An 11,534-nucleotide genomic window follows, 5' to 3' on the forward strand; every position below is an offset into this window, starting at 1 on the left:
TCCTCCACCAACCCTGCAATTCCCTCCAAGCCATTCCAGGCTTCTGCGCCTACGGGATGTGAGCCCAGGTAACCAGCAGGATCTTCTCAGCGATTGCTAGAAGGGGTCCTACCTGGGGCCCAAGCAAGCACCGCATTGGAGAGGTAAATGCGGTGAGGTGGAGCTTTTTTGGAGGATGGTGAGATGCCGTGTAGACAGGGGAAGGAGGACTCACCAGGACTGTAGAGGGAACATGACCTTACCATCACGCCTCCCTATCAGGTTAGACATGCCCTCAATCTTGCTGCAGCTCATTTTACTTCTCTGCTGCTCTCCCTCTTCTTGACTTATCTATCGACCACGGCAAGTCTTCTGGTCAGCAGTTTTGTCTCCTGGCTTGTCTATGGTAGGACCTCTTGGAGAGCAGGTGCTGTGTGATGTTGCAGTCACTCAGAGCACTGCTTTTACAGCTGAAGGCAGCTGCATCTGTCCAACCCGTGTGTTGGGCAGAGGTGGCCCATTTGCTCCTCACTTCACATGGGCGGATGAACAGCTTCCAGACCTGAACTGGCTGAGGACAGCACAGAGCTCAGCTAGAGCCCGAGCCTGGCTACCTCTCACCTACTCCCTCCTATGGCTTCATCCACGTGGGCATGGATGACTGAGTGTTTTCACTCACTGCTGGAGCGTACGGGACTTCAGAGAAAGTGGGAAATATGTACAGGTTGTTTGTTAACAAGCCGCTTCCATCCACAGGTTGCTGGAAGCAGGTCAAAGGGTGAGTGGGAGCAGTAGGCAATTGGGCTGCTGGCCAAGCTGACGCATTGATTACCGTGATGTTCCTGCTGCTATAAATTGCTGTCAGCAGTGCTTCACCAGGCTCAGCTCTAGCAGAGCAAGAGAGAGAGGATTTTTACCTGCAACTAGCTCCCCATCAGGCAGGGCGTGGGAGGAGCAGGAGAGGACAAGGCAGTGTCAGGCATCTCGGACACAGGGCCAGCATGGCATCTCTGCTGGACAACATAGCCAGACCTTCTGCTGTCGTTTTGCAGCTCTCTGTGGTGCTTGGTGTCATCTTCGTACTGCTGAAGGTGGCCCAGTTCTACAAGGAGAGGAAGAAACTCATCAAGGCTCTGGAGGCATTCCCTGGTCCCCCGAAACACTGGCTCTATGGCCACAATCACCTGGTAAGGAGGTAGCTGGGCTCAGTCAGGGTGGGTTTGTCCCAACAACTGTGGAAGATATCAATCAGGATGTGAGGGGGCACTGGGTGGGCTGTGCATGTCCCCTGCCAGTGTTGCTTCCTACAGGAGAGGACCTCTTCGCACAGGGAGTGCCAAGACTTTCGCAGGGCAGGCAGAAAGGGTGCCTGGATGTGAGATGGGCATCGTTTTGATAAAAAACAGAGCCGTGTTGTTTGGGATCATGTGCTTAAACATGGAGTTAGGTGATTTCTGGGACTTTCATGAAATTATTAAATATGAGCAACCATAAAATATCTCTCTTCTGCATTAAACCTTCTACCAATAAGTGTCTCTCCCCCTACATTCGGTTAAGAAGACATGACCACAAAAGCAGGGCATTTTATCGCAAGCATTTTCATCCTTCTATAGTGCAAATGTTTTTGCTTTCATGTTGCATGCCCACCTTGCACTGCTGAATTTGGAGAACAGGGCTGTAACAGCTTTGGTCCCCCCTGGCCTGTTCACTGGGCATCCCGGCATTGCCCATGCCACCAGTAGCTCCCAAGCATGACACCAAGACGCTCCGAGCCCAGGCTGTCCTAACACAGCTCAACTGCAGCCGGGCCCCAGCTAGGGACTCTCCATGGAGCTGCCTTGTGCTGCAGGGACTTGGTGGCTCAGGCAGCTTTGCCACCTGCGCACAGTCCCTTTGGCATGCCCAGCATCTCCTCCACCTGCAACATGGAAAGCTTCCCTGTGGCAAGTCCACCCACTCTCTGCCCATTTCCCAGGAGAAGAAGTCTTGCATGTGCTTTCCACGAGACAGCAAGTTTAGCCTCTGCTCTCTCCAGCACGTCCCTCTTTTTCTGCCTGAATTCAGTCCCTGCTTAAATGTCGTTGCAGTTAAATACCACTAAAATATTAAATCAGATCGTGTCATGGGGAGAAGAATACCCCTATGCCTTTCCCAGATGGCTTGGACCAGTCCTGCCTTCTCTAGTAATCCACCATCCTGAATATGCCAAAAGCATATGTGGCCAAACAGGTAAGTCTCTACATCTGGTTTTGGGAAGTCATGTCCTTGACACTTCCCTACGGAGAGAATCATGGGAAACTTGCCTGGAGTCATCCCCTCTGCCAGCTTTTTTCACAGCTATTGCAATTCCTCCTTTGCTCCCCTTCGCAGACTCCCAGCCTGCCCCAGGTTTCATGGAGCAGTTTGTATTCTCATGCAAAATAATGACCATGTGCCTGTTCCTCCCAGTCCACTGTCTCCATTATTGTTGGTCTTGCTGTCTTCTACAGCATCTACCACCACAATATCTGTGTTTGCCAGTAAACCCAGTGATGTGGGTGAGCTGGCATGGCAATGGGTCTCAGAAGACATCTCTAGTCTTCTCCTCTGCTCCTTTCTGTGGAGCATGATGCCTGTGAGTGGTACATACATGGGCATCTCTGGTAACTTCCAGCCGTTGATCTCAACTTTGAGATTTGCCATGGCCATTTGTTCTCCACACACAATTTTCATTATACCTTTCTCTGGTTTTCTCAAGTCCACTAAGGTCATACATGTAGAAGACCGCTTTTAAACTCTACCTCTAGTGTTAGAGTATTTTACACATTGAAAAGAGACTAGTTCCACATTGTGATTTAGAGGACGAACTCTAATGTCAATTTATCTTGAATTTTCTTTTTTATTATGTTGAATTCATTAGCCATTCATACTGTTTTGGTATCTACTTTGTTTTACAGATAGCAAGTCTGATGTACCCTACAAATTCTTAGTTCCCTGGATTGGTAAGTCTTTCTCTTCCATTATCCCTTTCAGCTGTATTGCACGTTTCAGCGGCTTCTCTCTTGTCTTCCTTTATTTTGCTTTCTTCCGTTCTAAAACCAGGGCTTGCAAATTAGAGTTTGTTTGAGTCTGAGCATTAGTACCAGTGATGTCCACCTAGTCGTGGAGCACATCAGGTGGCTTTGCCTTGGATCACACACCCTGGACTTCACAAAGCAACCTTCAGTTTGCTCAGGGACTGAATGCTACCGTGGATAACTGGGGTGAGACACACCAAGGACAGGGAGGTTCATGGCTTGCACGCAGCTTTGAGGTAGCCCTCCAGGGTCCTGCTAACAACTGTCAGCGTGTGCTGCAAAAGGCACCCAAGTATTTCATTTGGGGCAGAAAAACCCATCTGAGAGAGCAAGTCCTGTGACTCTGCCATCAGGGGTTTGGTTTCAGGGTAGATTAGGTGTGCACAGCTGGTTGCAGTGAAGGACACGTGGGCATGCTTCTCCTCCATCCAAGTAGCACTGCTGTGAACGGCCTCAGAGAGACTGGAGAAAAGGCTCCACCACCAACTTTCTCCCCCCCAGATCCTGCATGTTAGTCTGTGCTTGGCCAAAAGCAGTAGTAAGGCTGTCAGAGCCGGGATCAGAGTCTGGAGGAGCCAATTGCGCCTTTGCTGTTTGTGTCTCCAGGGCAGGGACTGCTGAACTTGGGTGGAACCAAATGGTTCCAGCATCGGAAGTTGCTCACACCAGCCTTTCATTACGATGTGCTGAAATCTTATGTGGCCCTGATGTCAGAATCGGTCAAAGTGATGCTGGTAAGAATCACCACCCCTGCTACTTTTACCTTTCAGCTGTGCACCAGCAAAAATAATCAGGTCTGGGAATGACTGAGGGAAAGAGATTGGACTTAGATGGTTCCTAGAATTTCATTGAACTTTTTGGGTAGTTTTGAAGTTCTGAAATTGCTCTGCTCGCATTCCTCTGGCCATTCCACTTATTCTCTCTTCCATCTGCTTTCCAGTAAAATCAATCACTGCTAGAATATCCTTCCCTAGCCCAGTAATGGTAAACCTGGAAAAAGAAATGCACAGAAGAGTTGATTAGATTCATGGAATATATAGTGAACTAGGGCCTCTGCTTGCAGAAAAGAAACTAATTAGCAGTGTGGATCTGGGAAGAGGGACAGGAAAATATGACCTGATCGTAGATGGTAGTCTGTATCTCCTTACCCCTGTTTCCATCACTAGGATAAATGGGAAAAGAAGAACACAGAGAGGAAGTCAGTGGAGCTCTTTCAAGACATTAGCTTGATGACGCTAGACAGCATCATGAAATGCGCCTTCAGTTGTAATACCAACTGTCAGACTCAGAGGTCAGTGCCTAAGCTTTCAAATTCTGGGAAAGCAAGTGCTACTGTTTCCCCACTCATGTTGCTAACACCAGCTTTAACCTTGGTCTCCTTCCAGCAACTCAGACTATTATATCAGAGCTGTTTATGACCTGAGCTACCTCGTGAGCAATAGAATCCAGATTTTTTCTTACAAGGACGTCTTCTATGACTTGACTCAAAAAGGCCGTGAGTTTCGGGATGCCTGCAAGCTGGCCCACGCCCACACAGGTATTTCTGCCCCTTTCTCGCCAGCCCGGCCTCCCAGCTGAACCTCTCCCCCACTCGCATCTGGAGCAGCTTGGAGGGGGTTTGCAGCATGCACTGGCCAGAGGGTTACACATTCAACAGAGTCCAAGCTGCCGATCAAGCACACAACTACACGAGCTCTCTGGAGGGGCAGGACACATCTAACATTGATCGTTCTTCTACGCAGATAAGATAATAAAAGAAAGAAAGATGTTGCTCTCCAGTGAGAAGGAACTTGACAAGATCCAGAAGAAGAGACACCTGGATTTTCTGGACATTCTTCTTTGTACCAAGGTGAGTGTTTGAAATAATCATATCAAATGCCAAAGAACATACCTGCCTGGCACCGAGGATGGATCAGCAGGGAGCTCATCACCCCTGACTGGAGTTGCTGGCAAGTTTCCCCACTCCAGATTTCCTAGCTCAGGGAAAGGTGGATTGAAAGGGAAGGAAATACAAATGTGTGAGATGCAGTGACTGAACATACAAAACTCAGACAGACTTTCATCTTCCTTGTTCATTTTCACTGAGCACATTAATAGTTTAAAATAAGTTAGCTGTCAGAAACCAGAGAAGAATGGGTTCTTTGAAAAGGTTACAAGGAGGTCACCATGGCTATAGTCCTCTTAAGAGGTTTTGTTTCTTACCTTCTGTAGTTTTACCTTCACACACGTCTTCAGATACTCTGGACAGAAGCTGCCTTTTTGGTGTTCAGGAAGGAGACACATGCTGTGCTCACTCTGTCCTTCTGGAGCCACTGCTTTCTTTTGTGTCTCAATCTGAAACAAAAGTCATCCAAACCAAACTACTGAAAAACGTAATAGGGACCCGTGGTAGGGGATCAAATAGGGTGTCCTTCTGAAGGGCTGGGATTGGGTATCCCAACAAAGCCCAACTTTGTAGCTCTGTTGACTACAGAGTCGGTAATCAGCAGGTCTCACATATATTGGATATATTTTCTACTGGCTTACTTCCTGATGTACAGGGAGATACAAGAGACACCAAATCGGGCCCTTCTTCTTCATCATCCAGGGTTCTTTTTATACCCAAAGGAGCAAGTGCTATTAATGTGCACTCAAGAAAGATATACTCTCCTCTTTGTTAGGATGCAAATGGAGTTGGGCTATCCGATGAGGACCTGCGTGCCGAGGTGGACACGTTCATGTTTGCAGGTCATGATACCACGGCCAGCGGGATCTCCTGGCTTTTCTACTGCCTGTCATTATACCCAGAGTACCAGCAACGGTGCAGGGAGGAGATCCAGGGGATCTTGGGAGACCGAGATACCATTGAGTGGTGAGCTAGGACTTCTTATTCCTTTACTTTGAACTCTTTTCACTTATCCTTTAAGGCCTTTGACACAGTCCCCAACATCCTTCTCTCTAAATTGGAGAGATACAGATTTGATGGGTGGACTGTTCAGTGGAAGAGGAATTGGTTGGATGGTCACATCCAGAGGGTAGCGGTCAATGGCTCAATGTCCACATGGAGATCGGTGACAAGTGGTGTCCCTCAGGGGTCCATATTGGGACCAGTACTGTTTAATATCTTCATCAATGACATGGACAGTTGGATCGAGCGCACCTTCAGCGAATTTGCACAACACCAATCTGAGTGGTGTGGCTGACATGCCTGATGGATGGGATGCCATCCAGAGGGACCTGGACAAGCTTGAGAAGTGGGCCCATGTGAACCTCATGAGGTTCAACAGCCAAGTGCAAGGTCCTGCACCTGGGTCGGGGCAACCCCTGGTATCAAGACAGGCTGTGGGATGAAGGGATTGACAGCAGCCCTGCCGAGAAGGACTTGGGGGTACTGGTGGATGAAAAGCTGGACATGAGCCGGCAATGTGTGCTCACAGCCCAGAAGGCCAGCTGTATCCTGGGCCGCATAAAAAGGAGCGTGGCCAGCAGGCCGAGGGAGGTGATTCTGCTCCTCTGAGACCCCACCTGGAGTACTGTGTTCAGCACTGAGGCCCACAACATAAGAAGGACATGGACCTGTTGGAGCGTGTCCAGAGGAGGGCCACAAAAATGGTCAGAGGGATGGAACACCTCTCCTATGAAGAAGGGCTGAGAGTTGGGGTTGTTCAGCCTGGAAAAGAGAAGGCTCTGGGGAGACCTTATTGCAGCCTTTCAGTACTGAAAGGGGGCCTATAGGAAAGATGTGGACAAACTTTTTAGCAGGGCCTTGTGATAGGACAAGGGGTGATGGTTTTAAACCAAAAGAGGGTAGATTTCAACTAGATATAAGGAAGAAATTTTTACAATGAGGGTGGTGAAACACTGGAGCAGGTTGCCCAGAGAGGTTGTAGATGCCCCATCCCTGGAAACATTCAAGGTCAGGTTGGACAGGGCTCTGAGCAACCTGATCTAGTTGAAGATGTCCCTGCTTACTACAGGGGGTTTGGACTAGATGACCTTTAAAGGTCCCTTCCAACCCAAATTCTTCTGTGATTCTATGATCCTGAGAAGGAAACTTCATCTACCTTATATTGCATCTGCACTGGGGCATTTTGCTTTTCACGTAGCAATGCTGGCAGCAAAGGGAGGACTAGGAGAAGGAGAAACCCCGACAGAAGATGGGAGACATGGCAATCCAGTCCACCCAGTGTGCAGCACAGGCTGTGGCTGCTGGTGTTCCCATTGCTGTCACTCAAACACAGCCTGACCCCCTGGTTTGCTTTCAGGGAGGACCTTCAGAAGATGACTTACACCACAATGTGCATCAAAGAGAGCTTGCGTCTATTCCCACCGGTTCCTTCTGTGTCCCGATACCTCTCTAAACCTGTCACATTTCCCGATGGACGCAGCTTGCCAGCAGGTCTGTTGAGTTTGTTCATCTTTCATGCTGCTGTCCGTGAGAAGTGGGGCATCCTTGCTAGAGCTGCTGGGGGACGGGGGGCTGGTGGGGTTTCCAGTCTCTCTTTTCTCTCCAAAGGGCTGTACAGAGCCACCACAGCTTGCCATCACAGTGAGCCCAGAAGGGTGGCCAGAAAGAGTCCAAGGACATGCTCCAGGGCACCGTGGGGGTTCACAGAGCTCAAAGGGGACTTGCAGAGTGTTGTTGCTGGCCAAGAGTAAAAGTTCAGCCACTGGTACCAAAATGGGGCCCAGCTCTGAGGCCATTGTTTCTTCCATGTGAGGGTTTCAGGAGGTGACCTGCCTGGACAGGCTGGGCATCAGCCCTGCCAGATCTCCTGCAACAGCCCCTACAGAGCCCAGGGAGGGAAACACCTCTCCTGGGTCTTCACTCTGAGGTGTCATGAGCTTTTTTCCATTTTTCTTTTACAGGCTGCCAGGTTGGAGTGAACATATTTGCTATTCACAGGAACCGGGATGTGTGGGAGGACCCTGAGGTATTTCACCTTTATAACAAGAAAAGGAAGATGATCTCTGAGCTCAGACATCCACTCCCCTTGAACAAGGCAGCCTGTGACTCCCTGCCATGTTTTCTTTCCCTCTTGTTCCAACAATCCATATCTAAATGCAAAGTTCAATGAAGTTACCAAACATCCCAAAGGCTTTGGACATGACAAAGTGCTGGGAAAGGATGTTGAATAGTCTATCTTTATGCATGGTGACACAGATCTACTCAGACTGCTTTCAGCTACCCTGGATAGACTTAGGTCCCAGCGTGGTATGAGAAGTCCCAAGCCCTCCAGGCAGTGTGTGATTTGAAGCTGATATCTTAGAGGCTTCAAGGAAAGAAATAGCTGGGAAACCTGAAGTAGGGTGCACAGCTGCCTCTCTCCAGTGGCTGTCTGGAGAGCCAGGATCAAGCGTTTCTGGACTGGAGGGAGTCTGACTTGATCATTGCTGCCATGGATGATAAAACACCTGCAGGCATCTTGGGTGCTGTAGTGGGTCATCTGGATATCTCCAAGATGAAGATCCACACAGCCACCAACGTCCTCTTCTCATCCACCCAGTGGCTTTGTAGACAGATGCCTGTCAGCTGCAGCTCCCCCAGGAGCAGCAGAGGCCACATCCAGCCCTACCTTGGGGACCAGGAAAGAACCTTCTGCTGCTCATATCAGACCAAACACTGACCAAACAGCCTTTGTTTCTCCCACAGATTTATGATCCCCTGAGGTTTTCTCCAGAGAACTCAGCACAGAGGCACTCCCACGCTTTCCTACCTTTCTCCGCTGGATCCAGGTGGGACATCATTCATCTCTCTCCTTCCCCGTAGGTTGCCTTGCATGGGAGACCTAGCTCAGAGCCGAGCTCCTGAAGCTAATGCTCCAGAGCATTTCCCACACCCCAAGCTCTGTGGTCACGGTAGAGTTTCACACACTTTTCTTGTGGCTTTGTGGAGATGTTTACATTTTCTGTTGCCTGCATTGGGAACACAGGCTCCCTTGTTTCAGGGTGAATCCTCAGTGCACCTCAAAGCCAAACCGGGTCCAAGTCTCTGTGGTCCCCATGCTGTATTCATACACAAATCCAGGATACCGAGGTCTCGGTAACTTGCAAGAGGAGATAGATACTCCACACAGAGCCAAAAATAACCTTTCTGAGGTGTCTGGGTCTTTAGCTGGATCCATGCCGCTCTTTCTAGTGAAGTAAGCCCTGGTTCTCTCTCTCTCATACCTTTTTTCAATGCTTATTAATAAAAAACAGCAATACCCCACAGCAGAGCTAGGTGCATTTTGGTGGAGCATCAGGGGATTCCTAGGTAAGATGTGGCATCATCCTCGCAGCAGCTGGAGGTCCCCCAGCTCGCACACGGGCTGAGCCCAGCTCAGGGGTGGTCGGGGATGAAGGCAGCAATTGCGGCATTTGTCATCCTCTCTCCAGGAACTGCATCGGGCAGCAGTTTGCCATGAATGAGATAAAAGTAGCGCTGGCCTTGACCCTGCTCCGCTTCGAGCTCTGCCCCAACCCGTCCATGCCTCCCACACTGACACAGCAGATCATCCTCAAGTCCAGGAACGGGCTCCACCTGCATTTGAAGAAGATTCACTGATCCCAGGGGGTACCACAGCAGGAAGCAAGAGCTTTCCCAAGGACCACCCTCCACCCAGAGCTTTAAGAGGGGGACACCAAACAGACCCACCCTGGCTTACCTCAGACCTCTCCCACATTAACCCCCCCCTCGCTGCCATTCCGGGGGGGCACGCTGAGCCACCTCGCGCACACCCCGAACCCAGCAGGTCCAGGTCCCCTCCTTGCACGGGGAGCAGCACTGCCGAGGGGGTTTCACAGCACGGCTGTGACTCAGCCTCCACCTCCACGGGCAGCCTCCGTGTCCCGCTCATCTCCTCACCTCCAACCTGCACGCTGCCTGGCGGGACTTCTGTCACCCGCCCGCGTATTTGCACCATTGCCAGCTCCCCGCTCAGGCACGGCAGCGAACAACGCCGGCGTGGTTTGCACGGCTGTCTAAAGCCTGGCCGCTGCCCGAGCACAACAACCCTTCCCTGCCTCCAGCCTGGGTGAGCCAGGGCAGGAGAGATCCTCCCCACAGCCACACTGCATCCCCACGCACCACCCTCCGCATTATTTCCCCTAACCTGTTCTGGGGCAGGCACCGTGCCTGCCATTATAGAGATGAAGGCCAGCGGGTTTTTCTGCCCTGGCACTGAACTTCCTTGAGCTGAGGGTGCTCAGGAGCCAGCGCAGAGACATATCACCAGCTAACCTGGAGAAAGCACTCGCTGCACCGAAAACAACATGTGATCAGCCTTATCCTCCTCGCTGAAATGAGAATAAAGCCTTGTGGAGCTGCTGCTCTAATGTGGTTTGGCTTCCTTTGCATTTGGGGGGCCGGGGGGGTACAGGATGAGTCCCAGCAGCCCATAGGCAAGGCTGTGCCCAAGGGTGCAGCCCTGCAAGTGTTTTCTCAAGCCGCAAGGGCTGTTTCAGTGGGTTTGCACCCTGCTGAGGCTGAGGAGCCTGTTTCCACTCCTCCTGTGCCATGGGTCACCAAGCCCTCACCTCTGCCTCTGGGAGTTTCTGTGGTAAGGAAGCAACTGAAATGATCTGAGGTCAAACAAAGCAAAACAGAAATCACCACACCCCCTCCCAAATGCTGGTGGCAAGAACAAAATCAGCTTGCAAAAAAAAAGTCTCAAGAGGGAGCACAAGTCCGTCTCAAGCCCTTTTCTGCAGAGGCTGAGAACTGACCACTCAGCACATGAGTGAGCTGCCCAAGGGGTGCAGGTGAGTGCTGGCCCTGGCGTCGGGCTGTTCTGGGGGTGCAGGGAACCGCTGCAGGCCCTCGTCCCAGCATCAGCCATAGGTGGGCTCCCAGACCAAGGGGGACCATCTGGGTGAGCTGCAGGTCCGGGGTGGGAAATGGATCACTAGGTGGCAGTGGGAGACGCAGAAAAACCCAGAGCCTTCCCTGGTCCCTGGCAAAACACCCTGGGCATGGCAGGGAGCATGGCCAGGCCCAGCAGGGCAGCTGATGGGCCCCATCCTTGGGAGTATCCCAGTCCCCATCCCCACCCTCAGCTGTGCGGGGCAGCAGAGCAGGCACTGCTCCGTCACGGTCCCCACATGATGGTGGTACTACTCACAGCACAGGGAAAGCTTGTCACTGCGAGTTCCCCGGGGCATTCAGCAGGCATCAGGGGAAACTGAGACATGGAGGGCTGCACACACGCCATGCCATGGTGAGAGACAAGGCTGTTTGTCCAGCTTTCAGGTGATAGCATCACCAGCATCACTGCAGGCACTAACATAGCCAAACCCTGTCCGTCTGTCTGGGTAGCTCACCTCTGCTGACGGCCAGACCAGGACAGCCAAATCTGAGCATCTCCCCATCTGAATAAACCCCCACGGCCCCCTGCTCCCTTTGTCCGCTGCCTGCTGCATCCTCAATTTGAGAAACAAGACTCCTCTAGGGCTGGATCTGGACCTTCGTTTTGGCTGTCTCGGTACCTAACGGGACAGGGATGCTGTGAATAACCAGCAAGGTGCAGCTTGTATTTATTT

At 51.1% G+C, this 11,534-nt stretch overlaps 1 protein-coding gene and 1 long non-coding RNA gene across 2 annotated transcripts; one reads left to right on the forward strand and one right to left on the reverse strand.

Moving 5' to 3' along the window:
• Positions 1-866: 866 nt before the first annotated feature.
• On the forward strand, positions 867-9,655 carry LOC128148279 (cytochrome P450 4B1-like). Its single transcript, XM_052801958.1, has 12 exons — positions 867-1,166; positions 2,067-2,208; positions 2,916-2,960; positions 3,642-3,769; positions 4,202-4,326; positions 4,421-4,572; positions 4,778-4,884; positions 5,696-5,886; positions 7,280-7,413; positions 7,884-7,948; positions 8,668-8,750; positions 9,393-9,655. The coding sequence occupies exons 1-12, from the start codon at positions 981-983 to the stop codon at positions 9,559-9,561; spliced, it is 1,527 nt and encodes a 508-aa protein (XP_052657918.1). The 5' UTR covers positions 867-980; the 3' UTR covers positions 9,562-9,655.
• On the reverse strand, positions 3,938-5,341 carry LOC128148284 (uncharacterized). Its single transcript, XR_008237247.1, has 3 exons — positions 5,238-5,341; positions 4,927-5,008; positions 3,938-4,025 (listed from the first exon to the last, which is right to left on the reverse strand). It is a non-coding gene; the product is annotated as an uncharacterized LOC128148284 (long non-coding RNA).
• Positions 9,656-11,534: the final 1,879 nt, after the last annotated feature.

Source organism: Harpia harpyja, chromosome 11, assembly GCF_026419915.1.
Source record: "Harpia harpyja isolate bHarHar1 chromosome 11, bHarHar1 primary haplotype, whole genome shotgun sequence".
In the NCBI taxonomy this organism is placed as follows: domain Eukaryota; kingdom Metazoa; phylum Chordata; class Aves; order Accipitriformes; family Accipitridae; genus Harpia; species Harpia harpyja.

Coding starts and splice junctions, on each gene's coding strand:
- LOC128148279 (XM_052801958.1), top strand. CDS start 981: ATGGCATCTCTGCTGGACAACATAGCCAGACCTTCTGCTGTCGTTTTG. Junction 2,961..3,641: donor ATTCTTAGTTCCCTGGATTG/GTAAGTCTTTCT, acceptor TTGTGTCTCCAG/GGCAGGGACTGCTGAACTTG. Junction 5,887..7,279: donor GACCGAGATACCATTGAGTG/GTGAGCTAGGAC, acceptor GTTTGCTTTCAG/GGAGGACCTTCAGAAGATGA.